This window comes from Mauremys reevesii, linkage group 6 (assembly GCF_016161935.1).
Source record: "Mauremys reevesii isolate NIE-2019 linkage group 6, ASM1616193v1, whole genome shotgun sequence".
Taxonomy (NCBI): Eukaryota; Metazoa; Chordata; order Testudines; family Geoemydidae; genus Mauremys; species Mauremys reevesii.
In genome coordinates this window covers 84384485-84403351 of record NC_052628.1, presented here as the reverse complement: position 1 = coordinate 84403351, position 18867 = coordinate 84384485, and the positions used below count along the sequence as shown (strand labels likewise).

Genomic DNA, 18867 nt, shown 5'->3' with positions numbered 1-18867 from the left:
GACACAGCCCCTTAATGGCTCCTGAGGACCTAAGACATTGTGTATGTTGTAATCTCCTATGACTGCATTCACATGTAGTCACATATTATGGATCCATGATAAAGAATTCATTTATCCCATTTGGTATGGTATAACTAATTATGATTCAGTGCAGAGCAGCTCATTCAGAAAGGTTACAGTGTACATAATGAATGCAAATTAATAAGAGTGCAAATTTTTAGATCCTTAATACTGACTATATGCTGCTAACTCTCTCCTAAAGAATCTTTTTCAAAAGCAGCTAGCTTGCCATGAACAGCATGTATTTTTATGCTTTCATACATTAAAACCTTCTGTTCTAAAATTGTATGCCTATGGTGTGCACACATCTCAACATCAAAGCAATAATTGTCCACTATAGACTACTTACTTGCAAAATTAAATCTTAAAAAAATACACATGTGCAGATTGCAAACAATATTGTGAATGCCTAGCTTTTCTGTACTCTCCCCCTGCCCCTCCCTAAAAATGGCCAGGTGTGTGTGTGTTTGACCCCAAAAAAAGGCTTCTCATTCAGACCTTATTAGACCCTGGTGTTTATGTAACACAAATGTAAATAGATCTTGTATAGAAGGCTGTTTTCAAATACAGTATATTTATCTGAGATGACTGTTGCAGACTCATCACTAATGAATGCTTCCTCTCCCCCACACCCCCTAATATTCCTGGATGAGAAACTGAACAATGATGGGCTATTCTGAGAAAGCAAAGGAACTTCTCCCTAAGGAAATGGACGCTGGCCAGAATTCAGCTTGTTTTTCAATTATTGTTCATGTCTGTGCTCTGAACAACCAAAGGGGAAAAGAAAGTTCAGCGTCAAACAAACTTCCACAAAGAAATGCAGATCTGTTCAAAGGTAAAAATAAAACACTGGAAATGATTAGGTTATTTTATTGGCTTTTTAAGTCTGGGTACGTCTTCACTACCCGCCGTATCGGTGGGTAGCAATCAATTTCTCGGGGATCGATATATCGCGTCTCATCTAGACGCGATATATCTATCCCCGAATGTGCTCATGTCGATTCCGTAACTCCACCAACGCGAACGGCGGTAGCGGAGTCGACATGGGGAGCCGCGGACGTCGATCTCGTGCCGCGAGGACGGTAAGTCATTCGATATCAGATACTTCGACTTCAGCTACGTTATTCATGTAGCTGAAGCTGTGTATCTTATATCGATTTTCCCCCATAGTGTAGACCTGCCCTCTGTGGAATAGTTCTGCCCTAGTGAAGTATAATAAAAAGTGAACCAGTGAATTAAAACAGACAGCAGAAGCCTGATAACAACCTTTTGAGTATTTTCCTTCAACAATATTTTGGCTATGGTATAGGGGATGTCTTAGCATAGGCTTCACAATATCTGACTTCATAGAATCAAAGGTTTCAACTTTGCAAAAATCAGTTCAGCACTTCATTGTTGCAAGGTAGATGAAATCAGTTCAAACTGAGTTTGAAATTTTTGTCGTAAGTGACTTGCCCAAAGCCCTCGAGAGGGGGGTTATTATAAGAGCTGGTATTGGATCTTGAAGAATCCTGGTTCCCAATCTTGCATTCAGACCACTAAACTATGCCTCCCTTAGTAAAGATCAATAATTAGCATCTGTTGCCCTTCCCCCTCCTCTCCTTACTTCTCATGTACTGGGGGGAAATGACATGCACTGTTAAACTGATGGATAGTGAGAGAACTTGTCTGGAGATCTTGACAATATTACAAAAGAGGCAGTGGAATGTCACAGGACAGCTGTGGGGTGTAGACTCATGCAGGCTCAGTGTGCGTGGGGAGGGGGAGGGGAAAGAAGAGCTTAATTAGGCTGCTATGTTTTCCCCAAAATAATAACTGAAAATTATGTTAAAAAGTGGGTTAAGCCACCACACTCCCAGGAGTTCACGTATTACAATAGCATCAGTTATTATCTCTTAACAAACACACTGCTTAACCAACACAACATCTCAACAGGATCTGACAGTTAAGGCCCTGGAAGTCAGTTTTAATGGCACCTGATCTTTTGACTTAAGCCAGATGGTTCATCCACCTATCCGTGCTTTGCTTCCTTAAAGCTTTTTTGTTTTTGTTTCTTTTGGTGGAGTTTTAGAAACAATCCTGTTGGTGAAAGGAGATTCAAGGGGAAGCAAGAGGATAGCAACATTATCCATTCATGAAGAGAAAAGAATGCAAGCAAAACCAAGAAGAAAAATAGAGTAAACAAATAGAAGCAGCAAAGAATCCTGTGGCACCTTATAGACTAACAGAAGTTAGTCTATAAGGTGCCACAGGATTCTTTGCTGCTTCTACAGAACCAGACTAACACGGCTACCCCTCTGATAGTAAACAAATAACGTTTCTTCGAGAGACTGCAGTACTGCATTTCTGCCACCGAGTGGGGCTGTGTAAGACTATAAATTAGGAGCGGTGTGCTGTCCTAGACTTATTTACAAGACTCAAGGTGGTATCTTCCAGCACTAAGTAGGCAGGCACTGTTAGTTTCCTCTGTTTCCTTGGATTCAAAAGAGATCCACAGTGAGCAATGGGGGTCCCTTTTTGACCAGGTGTTCCGGTCAAAAACCGGACACCTGGCAACCCTAAATGGTAGTGGTCATTCTGTCTTTATCTTCAAGAAAGAAGTACTTCTTTAAAGAGAGTGCTCAAGATTCTAATGACTAGTGTTGGTAGGAGAATCTGACTCAGCCTGAGAAGAAACAAATGGTAATCTCTTCCTTGCATCACTATATCAGATTTTAGGGACAGGAAATGAAAAAATCAGTGTATCGATCTGGCTCAAACCATTCAGAAGGCCCCGTACATACCTTAAGGCCTTCTCTTAGCAGTGAATTGTTATATCAAATGGAGTTGCCTCCAGCTCTTGAAATATACGGAGGAACCTTTTAAAAGACTACTTTTTAAATATAGCCCTGCATCCAGAAATATCAAATACCAAATCAACACTGCAGTTATTTTTACATAACCTGAACAACTATAGTTAAACTCCAATGATATCTGAATTCTGGAGATTAAGTCCCTCTTGTCAATGTGTAGGGAGCATGTTCATCCTTGTTGTGTGCTTGTACAGAACACTATTCGTAAGGGGGAAAGATGTGGTCCAAGACTGGACTAGAAGCCTGGAGCTCTAATTCCAGCTCTGACACTCGCTTTCTTTGTGGCCTTGGCACATTACTTAGCCTATTTGATGGTTCATTGGTCGAAAGATGCTGTCTCAGTCTATTAAAGTTCTAACTAGCTTTATAGCTTCTTTCCTAAAAGGAAGTCACTTCACAGAAACGTTTGAACACTGGAGTGCCTTTGGGATCCAGGTTCAGGCAGTGACATGATGAGAAAATCATTCATATGCACTATCATATAATCAGAAGGGACCCCATAAGTGTGGTAGCAGTTATGAATGGTCTTTTTAAGCTGACCTGATTTACTTCAAAGTCCTTTCCATGGGGAAGATTTAAAGTTGTTTAAACTATTTTCTTTCCTAGATAGATTTTCAGTCACTTGGGAGAGCATTTCATCTTTTTTTCTTTCATAAATGTCTGTTGCTGTAGAATTGCAAACATGTTTTATTACTTGGTTATTTTGATTTAGCTAATGGCTTTGAAGAAGGGCATGTTGGTAAAAAAAAAAAAAAAACCATTTAAAATCCTCCCATCTGCATATTTAGCTAATTTATCCTGCTAAACTAGCACCTTAGTGGAAAGGAAGATGCTAAATAAAAAACGCTGTCTGTGCATAAATGGCCTGTCTAGTACCTGTGTGTACAGCATAGTTTTTTTTACTTTCAAGTGGGATTTGTTAAATTGTTCATGTAACTAAAATAAGTGCACTTGATCCTGTAGCTGGAATCTTTATCCTTTCGTTACATCTAATCTTTTGAGGGACTGAAGTAATTTTGTATTGCACATTGTAGGTTGGTCTTCATTAAGTATTAATGTTTGCCCCTACATAGACTTTAATTCTAAAATGAGATGTCAGAAGGCACTCAGGTTTGCTTTTGTTGGTTTGTTTGTTTGAGAAAGCGAGGAAAAAATTGTAGAAAACGAATTGAAAACCTTATTGGTAAGTGGTTTTGAAAGGCCTTGCCATTACTGGTTTGGGGGGGGAGGGGGGGGAAGGTGTGTTCTTAACTCCAGTTAGCCATCTTGAGGTAAAATCCTAAGGAAGACAAGGCAGTTTGTAGTTTTCACACAAATTAGCAGCTGGAGTTATATATAAGAGGGAGCTTATTCTTGAACTCAACTTGTTAATTTGTGAAGACTACAGGCTTCCTTGTCTTCATTAGGATTTTACCTCAAGATGGCTAAGCCTTTAGGATTCATATTTTTAAGCATTTCTTTGCAAACATGAGAGCTGTAATCTTAAAAAAGAAAACTGAGTGTCTCGTGTTATCATATGATTGTGAGCTAGGGCTTTCATAAAAGCCACAAATATTGCGAGACTTGCAGTAAAATTGTGAGAACTGACATCATTCTAACTGTTGGCAAATGCTGGTGGTTAAATGACTACCACTCTGTTGATACTCAGACCTTCTTTTCAACTGTTGGGAATGGGTGACATCCACGCTGATTGAATTGGCCTTGTTAGCACTGACCTCCCATCTTTTCATGTGCTATAATATATATATATACACCTCTACCTCGATATAACACAAATTTGGATACAACGCAGTAAAGCAGCGCTCCGGGGGGGGGGGGGGGCAGGGCTGCGCGCTCTGGCGGATCAAATCAAGTTTGATATAACATGGTAAGTTTTTTATTTTTTTTTATTTTTTTGGCTCCTGAGGACAGTGTTGTATCGAGGTAGAGGTGTACCTGCCTACTGTATTTTTCACTCCATGCATCCGATGAAGTGGGTTTTAGCCAACGAAAGCTTATATCCAAATAAATTTGTTAGTCTCCTTAAGGTGCCACAAGGATTCCTGGTTGTTTTTGCTGATACAGACTAACACTGCTACCACTCTGAAACCTGGCACTCTATGTAGCTCCCTAGTGGGCAAACAAACATTGTAAGTTGTAGAGATGGACAGGAACTAATATTCCAGACCTGAACATTCCTCAACTTTAAGTAAGTTTGGTTCTGCACCTTGACACTGGAGCTCTGGCCCATCTCTACGTCCTGTCCCCACCCCACCTCACCCTACCCCCAGCACTCACTGAAGTGAGTAAATAGGATGGATGTAGCTAACCAATTGCCTTATAATTAGAAGCCACTTTTGTTTTAATTACTCTGTGCGATGCAGAAGGAAGTCCTGTAGCCCAAGAATTTCATGTGGACAAATAAGTGTGCTTCTTCCTAAAAATTGAGCCCATTATTTGATATAAATATATATTCATTGTATATCTATATCACTGTCTCTTTAAAGCTCTTTTTATTTAAAAGACAGTGGAAAAGAAAATGAAGTGAGCTGAGATAGAGAGAGAGATTAGAGATAGGAAATGTTTTGTTCTTACTGAGTGAATCATATTGTGTGTGTTGTTCATCAACGTACCTTCTTGTAGATAGCAAATATCGTTCCTATTGATGCTAAGCAATCTATATTGGAAGAACCATCTAGTGGATCAAAGCACACCACATATTTACCCTAAAAGAGGAGAGAAGAGGAGTATTAAATATGTTGACCTGCTGTATCTTTTTCCTTTGTTTGGTAAACACCATCTTTTTCTTACAACATTTAGATAACCAAATGCCCTTGACAAATCCAGACCAAATGTACGGTTGTATTCTGTATAGCACATCACCAAAATGCAGAGGGAGAGAGGGGGCTTGCCCAAACAGCTGACAATGTAACTACACAAAAGATCCGGGGTGAGGAAAGGGCATAGTGTGAAAGCAAAGGAACTGAGTGGTTTTGTTCCAGTGTGTCTTGGTTTATTGAACAAATTTTGTTTAAATTGTATTGTGAGCTGAATGAATGGATTTCTGAAGCGAGGCTTGAGGGTAGAGAGGCAGGGATGGCTGGCTTTTGGTGGAGTGCTAATCGAAAACACTAATTCACAGTTCAGGCTTTCTTGGGACTTCATGTTAAATTGATGGAGGGGGTATCATAATAGAAGATCATTTCCATACATCTGGAAATCCCAGAAGTAGCCATTTGTTCTCTTAGGGCAGTTAATTTAGAGCCCAGTTCTGCCAGCCTTGCTCAATCTGAGTAGCACTTTAATCCTTATAGTCCTGGCTAAATATTCATGCAAACAAAAACAGGTCACACCAATGTTCAAAAAAGGATCCAAACATGGTAGGATTCAGTTAGGATCCCAGTTTCAATTGGGATCCAGCTCACAAATAATTATTCCCCCAGTTTTAATTATGAATCCTTTGCAAGGACTTCCTTACTTACTGAAAACTGCTCACCCACTGTAACTAATCATTTAAGCAGTAGAATAATATGCAGAGTCTCTGCTATTGCTTAGGAACTTTGTCTTTTTGCTTTCTTACAGGTAACATAGTCCCTAATCTCTTTTTCAATACTCAGAATAACAGCACCATCTGCTGCTAAATGAGAGAACAGACATCTATACAGACCCTCTTATCTTGTGGCGTGATAATGGCATCTTTATTCTCCTCTGAGACTAGGACACAGGTGCCATAGGAAGACTGTAGCATGTTAATAACCAGAGAATTGGATAGCACATCCAGCTTCTTCACTTCATCACCAGTCACATTCACAGTTCCTGCTATTCCATACCTAAAGAAAAGATGATGTGTACATGGCAGCGAAAACACTAAGAAACCTCAAAGCAACAAGACAGGCCTGAATTTTGACAGGAACATAATGTTCATGAACATTAAGACTTCAGAAAAGTGATGACCGTGGCTTTTCCCTGCCAATCTCTCACCCTCCGCACCTCCCACATACACCCAAGTCTTTAAAATACCTCTGTAGTTATCCATTCCTGGTGGTAAATGAAAATCTGCCCAAGGGAGGGAAAGATTGTGGCTTCATTTCTGGGCTGTGCTGTGATCTCTTCATGGCAGTTCAGCTGCTATAAAGTCACCTTAACTGACCTCTGAGGAATACCCCAGGCACCAGAATGGCCCTCCTCTATCCTCCATTTCCCCACCCCCCCATGAGGCTCCTGCTGTGAGTGAGTGCTGGGGGAGGTGGCCAAAGGATGGAGGCTTGTTTGAGGAAGGGGAGTGTGTGGCCAGAGCCTGTTCTCTGCCTCAGAGCAGCCCATAGGGAGCCATTCAGCATCTCCATAAATTAAACCAGCCTGTAAGGAGTCTTTAACTTGCATGTGGGGCCAGACAGATCACTGTCCAGGCCCCAAATTCAGAGCCTTACAGACCTCGTTGAGCTACCTCTCTCTCTCTCGCCTCTCTGAACTGCACCTCAGAATGAAGCTCTATGTATTAGACAGTGATGGCATTTCCATGATAAACCCCTATTTTCAGAGGTTTAGTTTAAAAAAAATAATTCTAAGGCAAAACTCTCAGAAAATAAAATTGTGATTTACTTTATCTTATTCAGTCACTGTTGAGACTGAGGGAAGCAAATAAGAGATGCTGTGACAAAATTTTTATTACTCTCCTATAAAGCAAATACTTTTTAAATTTTTATTTTATAAAGGAGCAGGTGGTGAGTTCTCAAATGGACTATTGGGGGTTTTGTTTTGTTTTTTGGTTTGATTTTTTTTTTTTAAGAAAAGAGAAGTTTTAAAACTCTGGGTTTTTTTTTTGTTTTTTGTTCCCCCGCCCCCCCGTTGGAGCCCTCGTTGGGGGAACTGTGCTCCCCCTCCCTCTCCAACTCCCTCAGGACAGCATGATGAGTGCTGTTTTTTAAATACAGACCAAGATTTTCAAAATTAAGTAGTGTTCTTGGGGTTCTTCAGTTTTTGGGTGCCCAGCTTGCCACCTGAAGGTGCCTCAAGTAGGGCCCCCCCCCCAAAAAAGATGCCTAAAATCACTAGTTGCTCTCAAAAATTCTGGCCACTTAGCTTAAAAATATGTCTGTCTGGGAGCCTCACTATTGACCATGGCCCTTAAACATAAGCAAGACTGCAGGGCACACTGTTATAGCTTCCCAAGGGAAGATAAATGGTTATATTCCTTGTGCATGCAAAGCTGATGAAAGTAACTAGGATGTGGAAAGAATACAGCATCAAGCCCAGAATATTTATTAAGAATTCTTCACTTGCTGTCCAAGTGATTTGATCTTGCTCTCATCGCTGAAGTCAGTAGGGTTTGACCAAATGTGCTGCATACTTTGCTTTTTAAAATCAGAATGAGTGCATGTTGCAGTTGGTTTAGATTTCCTTTATAGAAAACAGAAATAGGCTTAATGTCAAATTTTATATCAGACCCTAGCCATAATTTTAAAGACATCCCAAATGGCACACAAATTAATCCATTTGGTAATATGCCTTACTAATGTTTTCCACATGCAAGTGCTTCTACTTCATGTAATGACCCATACATACCACCAGATGGCTCAATTTTGCAGTGACTGCACTTCAGAAAGAGTTGTTGATTCCTCATGGAAAACTTATAGTTTGACGATTTTCAAAATTTATTTCCCCTTGTTGTTAGGGAAATTTTGCTTGAAAGCAGGAGTTTTGTTTGTTAAATATCCTTCTGTTCCTGCTGCTTATTTTGCTACCACAATAATGTTTGTGATGGCTTCAGTGGTTGCTGTGGAAATTACATCTGGGGCTGGGAGGGGGATAAGGGCAGGGGGGACACGGATTATTTCACTCATCACAGAAATGCATCAACCCCGAGATGGAATGGAGCAGCTGTTTTAATGCATAGAGTATTGGGATGGGAAGTGATTCCATCAACTCTGTCCTTCCTTGGGTCTCCTTTGCCTCTTTTTCTTTTTTCCCAAGAATATGAGGGCCTGCTGCTGTCACCTTCACTGCCCCAAAGTCCATCACTTTCTCCCTGATGGGTTCTTTTCCTTGCACTGATGCCCTCAAGGAGTGTACTAGAGCCGCACTGGGGCATCTACCATTGCACAGCAGCCACACCTGGCAATGGAACTGCAGCTATAACAATAAAAGTATAACAGGATAGGGAATGAGCAGACCCCCTGAGCTCACAGCATAGGATTGGAAGCTATGATATCACAATGCATTGTTAGTGCCACGCTGAAGATTTCTGTGGAATTAGTTCAGCTCTCGGTTGGAGGGAAGATTGCCACCAACAGAATCCACAGTGGGACTTCCTGCTGCACCTGGAAATAGTCAGATTTTACAAAGGACTGACATTAGTCAGGGAACAAGGGGTTGGAGCAGATAAATTCTTGTGAAACAAAGGTCATGTTTTCATGTGTTGGCCAACAGATGGCCAGACGCTAAAGCTAATAAGCAGAGTACCCTATCTGATTGCTTCACTCTTTGCTTACGTACATGTTACCACAGCTGTCGCTCTAAAGCACTTTGTCACTCTCAGCAGCTCTGTCTGTTGAGGGGGGAAATGTTGGAGACTCCCCAGCTGAGGGAAGGGAAATGACCCATGAAATATAAGTACAATGATTTCTAAATAGGATATTTTTAAGTCTTTCACAGTGACATTTCACTGTTAAGATTGTTGGGGCATGCTACAATGTGCTGCTATTCACAGTATGTGGTTTTATTAAATGATTATATATGACATACAGATTCAACTTATTTAGTTGATATAAAGAGTGCAGCTCAGTAGGCTCACAATTAGTTGCAGAGCCCAACAAATGACTTCAGCTATGTATCCGCTCCAAGATAATCTGCTCATATTACATATGTAATGTATAAGTATTTTATTTTCAAAGAAACAAATGGCATTTGCCTCCTAACTGCCCTCTGTGTCTTTCAAAATCTTCTCCTTTGTTGGTGAATAGAAAACTTTCAAAAAGTCAGTGTTAACTTTTTAAATATTAAAGAAGCCACGCCATACCCTCTTATTTGGGAGAATTAGAAATGGCAAGCCTATTTAACTTTATCTGTCATTTAAAAAAAATAAAAAATTCTAGCCCTTTTTCATGTGAAGATAGCATTGAAAATATAAACTGATGTCAATCCTAGTGATTTACAATTGGTCATTGAAATTTCCTGAAGATCATGGTTGGTTGTATGACATGACTGATGATATCAGTGGGATGTATGATTGCTGGATTATTTCCTGAAACTTTTGTTGTTCAAAGAGAGGCCTTTCTTCCTCAATATAATGGATGCTTCTGTTCTGAGGGAGCAATTGTAATGTTGAAACATTAGTCATGTCTTTTTAGGTTAAGAATAAATTCTGTTTCTTATCTATATAATATTCACTATGTATTTTAGGGTTTTAAAAATTGGAATGCTTTTGTCATGTCAGTGAAAACAGTTTGGCTTCAGTTAATATCAACAAAAGAAAGAGAGAGGGGGAAATGGTCTAGTGGTTATAGCACTGGAGAGGTTCAACAAGGACAAGTGGAGAGTCCTGCACTTAGGATGGAAAAATCCCATGCACTGCTACAGACTAGGGACCGAATGGCTAGGCAGCAGTTCTGCAGAGAAGGATCTAGGGGTTACACTGAACGAGAAGCTGGATATGAGTCAACAGTGTGCCCTTGTTGCTAAGAAGGCTAACAGCATTTTGGGCTGTATAAGTAGGGGCATTGCCAGCAGATCGAGGGACGTGATCATTCCCCTCTATTCTACATTGGTGAGGCCTCATCTGGAGTGTCCAGTTTTGGGCCCCACACTCACAAGAAGAATGTGGAAATATTGGAAAGAGTCCAGCGGAAGGCAACAAAAATGATTAGGGGGCTGGAGCACATGTCTTATGAGGAGAGGCTGAGGGAACTGGGATTGTTTAGTCTGCAGAAGAGAAGAATGAGGGGGGATTTGATAGCTGCTTTCAACTACCTGAAAGGAGGTCCAGAGAGGATGGATCTAGTCTGTTCTCAGTGGTAGCAGATGACAGAACAAGGAGTAATGGTCTCAAGTTGCAGTGGGGGAGGTTTAGGTTGGATATTAGGAAAAATGTTTGCACTAGGAGGGTGGTGAAGCACTATCTGGAATGGGTTACCTAGGGAGGTGGTGGAATCGCCTTCCTTAGAGATTTTGAAGGTCAGGCTTGACAAAGCCCTGACTGGGATGATTTAGTTGGGGATTGGTCCTGCTTTGAGCAGGAGGTTGAACTAGATGACCTCCTGAGGTCCCTTCCAACTCTGATACTCTGAGAGTCAAGATCTATTTCTGGGTCTGCCACTGACTCACTGTGAGACCGTGGGCAAATCACCTAACTGCTCTATGAATTATATTTCCCATCTGTAAAATGAGGATAATGATACCTTGCTCACATGGTGCTGTGATGTTAATTCAGTTTGTAAAGGATGAGGACGTATGAGGATGCTGTAGAAATGCAAAGTACTAAGTATTAGAGATTCCTCTGCCATAGAGTATAGAGGAATAAACTGCTTAATGGAGTATTCTGCCATCATTATACACATATAGCCACATCACTAATCCTTGGAATTAAGCATACAAACCTTGCACATATACAAGAATATATTTAAATTATACAGTTTTATCAGATTTCTCTTCCTGCCCCCAGCCTCTATTGAGACATTGCTTCTGAAGGACCAGCATCAGTGTCTATTTTGAGCCAATGCATGAAAAACAGGTCAGTTCATTTCAGACGGTTTCAAGGCAATCCTCAGTTCCCATCTTCTAATAGACCAGAAGCCAGACAAGCTGGTTGTGCTTGCCCTTCACATAGGGCCAGACACCACTTTTGGGTGACCTTGACACCCAGGGGAGTGGGATACACACAAGGAAGACAGTATATGGCCTTCTCTTAGCGCTGCTGAATCATAATATTGTTAGTACTGTAGTCATGGATATGGACATCAGCATTCCCAAGGTAAATCCTGATTTTCCACCGTTCAGACACTAGCTGTGACAATCTGTTTGGACGTTAGCAGAAGGTATCTAAGTGTGATAGTCTGCAAATTTTCTAAGACTTAAAAATACACCAGTTTCACCATTTAAAAAAGATAAGATGAATAGGACAGGAAATAATGGCACTAGGTTTTTGTTTTGCTTTCATTTGACTGTTTTTAAATGAAAGTTTGCAGAACCACAGCTAGTCTCAGGGAACATTTCAGGAACAATTTAAAAATGCTCCATAAACACACACTCACCCTTCTGGCATATGCATCATTTCCAACCCCTGCTAGATTTGGGGCTCAGAATTCACACCTTCAGTTATGTGCTTTAAAAGAGGCATATTGAATTTAAAGTGGGTGAATTTTTGAAAAAATTCACAAAACTCTTGCCCTTTCCTCAGTCTTCATGTGGAGGCAAATCCCTCTCCCTCTCCTCCTCCTCCTCCCCCTTTCCCCCATATGTCTAAATAGGACTCACATGTGGGCAAGGCCTGCCTTTCTGACTGCAGAGGAAATGGCCTTCACCGCAGTCAGCATTGAGTTGAGCAGCTGTGTCAGCTCCCCTGTAGCGCCTTTAACGCGTCGTCCCTTTTCCATAACGTATCGGGTAAGAGTTAACATATCTGTTTCGAAGGGACTTCTGTCTGACATCTTTTCTGGCAAATAAAGTTATCTTTTTAGTTAAAACCAGTTGCTTTCCTGCAACGTTGCTTCTCCTCAGTAGCTGTTGTATTTTAAGGAGACGCTGTTGGCTCGTGTGCTAGACACAGTTTATTAAAATGTTCTTGAGCCCATGTGATTTAAATGCTTGAAATAGCTGTGCAGTCTGCCTGTTCTGTAGCTCTCCCAGGATGCATAAAAGCAGCTTGGGAAAGAGACAACTATTGAAAAACTATCCTCCTCCCCATTCTCCTCCACATATTTAATCTAGTGATTTGCAGACCTAATACTAATCCTGTTGCGTGGAGAGCAGTGAAAGGTTATTAGTATAGATGTCTTGCTAGCAAGTCAACTAAGTGCCATTCAGCAGATAGGTAGGGGAACTCTCTGTAACAAAGACAAACTAGAATTAAATTTTGCTCTAGCTGACAGTCTGAAAGATAAATCAGTTCACTTATTTGACACCCCTTGACAAATTACAAATGGAGAAAATATGCAACAGCGTTGTTGATACGCTGCTAGTTCCTTATGCAATCGATTCTGCTGCACATCACACTGAGCACTCTGAGTTCGGTACACCAGTAATCTCTCTTTCAGTACAACATAGACTAGGCAATTTAGCTGTGGGGTGGATAGCCAAGTTTATCAGTTTTTGAACTGGACATTTTGCCCACAATGTTGAGGGGCTGGGCAGCAAAGATTAGTGCCATGAGGCACCTGGTATTTGCCGGCTGTTCCACTTTGGTCTGCTTCTTCAGCTCCCTGGTCAACAGAGGGCCTAGCTTTCAAAGGCATTTAGAGTCATAGTGCTAAAGGCCAGAAGAGGCCACCAAACCATGTAGTCTGACATGTATATCACACGCCGCCACTACCATTCAGCACTTGCACAATTCCCAGTGAAGTCAGTGGAAGTTGCATGGCCTCTCCCTGGCCGCAGGAGGGCTGCAGAGTGCTACACCTCTGGAAAAAAATCACATCTTAAACGTGTCACTGTTAAAAAGGGGTTAGTACCTAAAGTACCTACCTCATGGGTAGTGTGTAGCTTAGTTCGTTGTCTCATGGAAACTGTTCTGGCATGTTAAATTATATAACTAGACACTAGCATGCTTAGCATCTACACGTCGATTTGCTACAAATTTTCTCTAAAGGTGTCTTATTCCTTGTTAGCCTGCTGGGATCATGTTCAACTATCATTCTTTCTTAGTCCATGCTAACTTGTAATATTACAGTGCTGGTGTAGGTGAAAAGCACTGGAGAATTAAGGCCTGATATATGCCTAATTAGTTATTCAATAACTTACAAGAGCAAGTTAAACTTTAAGCATTTCTATACACCACAAGTTTGCAGCAATGTCGCTAGATTGATTTTTAAATCAATGTTATTACACTCGTGCAACTTTTCTAATATAACTTGCAACTGCATTACACTCTCAGCATGCTTGGACAGCCTTATGATTGTGAAGCGCTTTAAGATCTGATGAAAAAACACGATAAGAGCCAAGCAGTATTATTATTTGTTAGAATACTGCTATGTGTGGACAGAAAAATGCAAGTGAAATAGGACTGATAGCACAAATGCTCTGTAACCTGACAATTACACACGAGCTGATATTAACATTTTAATTACACATGGTACAGTATAGTTTCTCAGTACAGATAAGACAGTAAGGACACTGAGTGTAGATGCAAAAAGGACATGGTATGAAAATGTTAGCCCCAATTGTGAACTTTAGTTACATTTCCTTACTTTTGTTAAGAAGAGCTACAATACTAGATAATGACTTGCAACTGTAATCCCTTTCATTTTTTTTCCAATCTGTAGCATTTTAAGTTCCTGTTCACTTGATCAACTATCAGTACATAAATTAGGGATCTTTAAGCAGCTTTAAATTGTTCAATATCATCCTTTAAAAATCAAAAGCTGACAATGCTACGTGACACCAAGGGGCAACGGATAGGTGCATGCTGTATGTGGTAGACTTCAGCTCTTGGGATCTTTGTCATATCTCTAAGGAAGGCGCATATGGAGTGGCAAATGGAGTTACTCAGATGGATCTCCACAAGGTTTGAGTGCTAGCTATCAACTCTGTTACCGCTGTCCTACAAGATGCTGATAATTTCCAGAATATTTTCTTCTATCTTTCATCTAACACTATCATGATTTACTTCAAAGCACATGAATCAAAGTATGAGTAACTGTGATATTTTGAGAGGTTTCAGAGTGGTAGCTGTGTTAGTCTGTATCAGCAAAAATGAGGAGTCCTTGTGGCATCTTAGAGACTAGCAAATTTATTTGGCCATAAGCTTTCGTGGGCTAGAATCCACTTCATCAGATGCATGGAGTGGAAAATACAGTAGCAGGTGTGTGTGAATATATACACACATAGTACATGAAAAGATGGGAGTTGCCTTACCCAGTGAGGGGTCAGTCTAACAAGACAATTCAATTAACAGTAGAATACCAAGGGAGGAAAAATCACTTTTGTAGTGGTAATGAGGGTGGCCCATTTCAAACAGTTGACAAGAAGGTGTGAGTAACAGTAGGGGAAAATTAGGTTTTCTAATGACCCATCCACTCTGTCTTTATTCAGGCCTAGTTTGATGGTGTCCAGTTTGCAAATTAATTCCAGTTCTGCAGTTTCACGTTGGAGTTTTTTGTTGTTGAAGAATTGCCACTTGTCAATCTCCCTGGTCATTCAACAACAGATTTAAGTGTTCTCCTACTGATTTTTGAATGTTCTAATTCCTGATGTCAGACTTGTGTCCATTTATTCTTTTGCGTAGAGACTGTCCGGTTTGGCCAATGTACGTGGCAGAGGGCCATTGCTGGCACATGGTGGCATATATCACATTGGTAGATGTGTAGGTGAACGAGCCCCTGATGGTGTGGTTGATGTGGTTAGGTCCTATGATGATGTCCCTTGACTAGATATGTGGACAGAGTTGGCACCGGGGTTTGTTGCAGGGTTTGGTTCCTGGGTTAGTGTTTTTGTTGTGTAGTTGCTGGTGAGTATTTGTTTCAGGCTGGGGGCCTGTCTCCCAAGGTCTGAGAGAGTGAGGGATCGTCCTTCAGGATAGGTTGTAGATCCTTGATGGTGCGCTGGAGAGGTTTCTGTTGGGGGCTGTAGGTGACGGCTAGTGGCATTCTGTAATTTTCTTTGTTGGGCCTGTCTTGTAGTAGGTGACTTCTGGGTACCCTTCTGGCTCTGTCAGTCTGTTTCTTCACTTCACCAGGTGGGTATTGTAGTTTTAAGAACGCTTGATAAAGATCCTGTAGCGGTGTGTGTCTGTCTGAGGGATTAGAGCAAATGCAGCTGTATCTTAGAGCTTGGCTGCACACAATGGATTGTGTGATCTGGTCTGGATGAAAGCTGGAGGCATGTAAGTATGTATAGTGGTCAGTAGATTTTCGGTATAGGGTGGTGTTTGTGACCATCGCTTATTAGCACTGTAGTGTCTAGGAAGTGGATCTCATGTGGACTGGTCCAGGCTGAGGTTGATGGTGGGGTGGAAATTGTTGAAATCCTAGTGGAATTCCTCAAGGGCTTCTTTTCTGTGGGTCCAGATGATGATGATGTCATCAATATAGTGTAAGTAGAGTAGGGGCGTTAGGGGATGAGAGCTGAGGAAGTGGTGTTCTAAGTCAGCCATAAAAATGTTGGCATACTATGGGGCCATGCAGGTACCCATAGCGGTGCTGCTGACTGTGATATTTTGGAGCATCTTTTGCCAGGTTATACGACTTTCTTTCTTTTGAAGAGGCTCTATATGAAGAGAAAAACCTAAAGTATTTTGTTTACTCAGGAAGAGCATGATTAAACTACTATACTGCATACTCACAAGGGGACAGAGTTAAAGTTGTACATGCAGCCTTAAGCAGTGATTCTCAACCATTTCCATATTGGAACCCTTCTAACCCTAAACCTCTCCTGTCTAGCCAGAATCTTGCTGGGCCTATCCAACCGCAGCCCATTTAGCAACACAGGAATGGCAGGATGGTTATGATCCACTTCACCTATTCCACTTATCCCAGGTTCAGAATCCATGTATGTATCTGTCCACTGGATGGGGATAAAGTTTGGTAAACAATTCTAATAATAATTTTGTTTTAGTTGGTTCAAAGGGTATTGTTGAAGCTAATAGAACCATTATTTGATCTTTGCACCTCAATGAAAAGTCTTAAATCAGGTAATAAATGTCAGTATGCTTTGCATTTATTTATAATATGAAAGGCAATAAACCAGCACTCCTACAACACTGCGTTAATTTCCACGATTCTACTTGCAAACTTTGAGATTTATTGTAGACAAGTGGTGGGTTCAGAGTGGAAACAAAGAGGAAGGATCAACTGGTGTTTAAGACACAAGACCGGGGATCAGGAAATCTGAGTCCGATTCCTGGTTCTGCCAAAGATTCACAAAGGTCACATAGAACAAGGTATTCAAGCTGTTTTGGTGGACAAAATGTGTTTATTGATCATTCACAGTATTACTGTTTAGTGTGAGGGAGGGGAATAAAACCTCAGGTGTGCAATTTATGTTCCTAAAAATGCTTGAGTGGCCCTTAAGATAGGTGCTATAGAAATGTAAAGTAATTTTAAAATATACATAAAGCCTTGTCAAGATCCAGTTTGATAAGATTCTTCTCTTGACTTGCTTGACAATCACTACAAAAGTGGTAATGATTCACATTTCTATTAGGATGCGGGGCTAGAGCTGCTTCTTAAACATGACACCCCTGGACCTTCTCCTCCCCCCCCTCCAAATTTTAAATGTTAGTAGTTTGAGTTACATATATAGGCTGTAATCAGAGCTGATGACCTTTCACCAAATGCCAAAGTTCTTCAGCGTCTTAGCAGAAGAATGCCAAAATGGCAACTGCATCCAAAGATTTACACTCTGGTGAGAGTAATCTTTTCACTTCCATTCAGTATGAATGGCTAATTCTGCCAATGGATTTATAAGCATCTCTTGCAGATTTTTATGTAAATGGTTGCAACAAATTTAAAAAGCAGTCAAGGTCATGTGAGCTTTCATACTAGCCCTGTATACCTTACAGCTACCCCTTAACGTTCAACACTAACTTGTTCAAATGACAGTCTTTCCCCCTCAAACAAAACCCTACTACCTAATCTAAAAACTGAACTATTATTAGGCAGTACTGTCCTTCATTCTATAACCTTTGCCTTCTGCCAGGGTGTAGTCTTCAAAAATAGATATGCCCAGCTAGGAATTCCTGATGTAGTTCAGCATAAGACATAGCTAAGGAAATACTAACAGGTACAGTACCCTGTCTACCTGTTTCATGTGCATGGATTGGCTAGCCACTCTAATGCAAATTTTAAATATAAAAACCCAGGAGACACTTCTAAGTTGTAGGTACTCTCGGGAGTGTGCTGGTAGGAGCTATGTCCTCAGCCTCTTTAGATTTAAAAACAAAAATATGCTTACCCAAGGCTTTAGAGCCCCAACATTAATAATGCAGTGAAGTCTCAGCAGCATTAAGGGGTTATTTCAACAGGAACTCAGCGAGACACATACAGAAATTCTTTTTGCACATCCACTTTTATCATGCTGGGAAGCATACTCTTAGTCTTTTCCAAAAACCGTATCAAACATCTTGCCATGTACTTGGAGGCCACCAAATTCAGACTATTTCAGACCAAGGGGGTAGAGAGAGCAAGTTTCAATGAGTCTGAGTCCTCAGAATGCCCTGCCAATTGCTTCCTCTTATTGGGGGTGGGGAGGGAGGGCCCCTCTTGTGTCCCTGTGCCACTGCTGTGGTCAGCAGGAAGAGGCGCTTCCCTCAGGTAGGCTGGTCCCAGGCCGTTTAGGGCTTTATTGGTCATAACACACACTTTACATTCTATCCAGAGACTGATGGACAGACAGTGGGGATTTTGAAGCACTCATAGGAGTTCGCCAATTAGCAGGTTAGCATGTGGTTCGGGAAGGTCTTAGTGGACATATGGCTGCTTGGGGGGGGGCACAAAAGTGCCTTTCTGTGGCTTCACTAACAAACCATGCATTGCTGTACACCTGTTATGACCCATGCTTTCATGGACCTCTAGGAACAATAACTGGGGCTGAACATGCAGCAGCCTGCTTTTGATCAAAGAGCTAAGCACAGCAGAGCTATACCCTCTGAACATACTCTCCAAATCCAGATTATCTTCAAAAGCCTCATCTAGACTAGAGTTGATTGCCAGTCAGCTAACCATCGTAAATGCTAATCTAGATGCACCACAAATATTTGTTGCTGATCAGAATGACCATAGGTTGACCATAATCAGGAACAAACATCTGTGTCTTGGAACAAGTGTTT

General features: G+C 41.1%; 2 protein-coding genes across 4 annotated transcripts in view; one reads left to right on the top strand and one right to left on the bottom strand.

Moving 5' to 3' along the window:
- The window catches only part of LOC120407916 (fructose-1,6-bisphosphatase isozyme 2), a 30548-nt gene extending 17805 nt beyond the window's left edge, over positions 1 to 12743 (bottom strand). Inside the window, exons 1-3 of the mRNA XM_039544270.1 lie at positions 12363 to 12743; positions 6559 to 6721; positions 5525 to 5617 (exon numbers count right to left, since the gene is read on the bottom strand). Coding sequence (XP_039400204.1) covers positions 5525 to 5617; positions 6559 to 6721; positions 12363 to 12535 — 429 coding nt within the window. The 5' untranslated portion in view covers positions 12536 to 12743. The remainder of the gene's footprint in view (positions 1 to 5524; positions 5618 to 6558; positions 6722 to 12362) is intronic.
- Positions 1 to 18867, top strand: part of LOC120407914 (aminopeptidase O (putative)) — a 416076-nt gene that overhangs the window by 28776 nt on the left and 368433 nt on the right. The gene's annotated exons all lie outside the window — the stretch shown is intronic.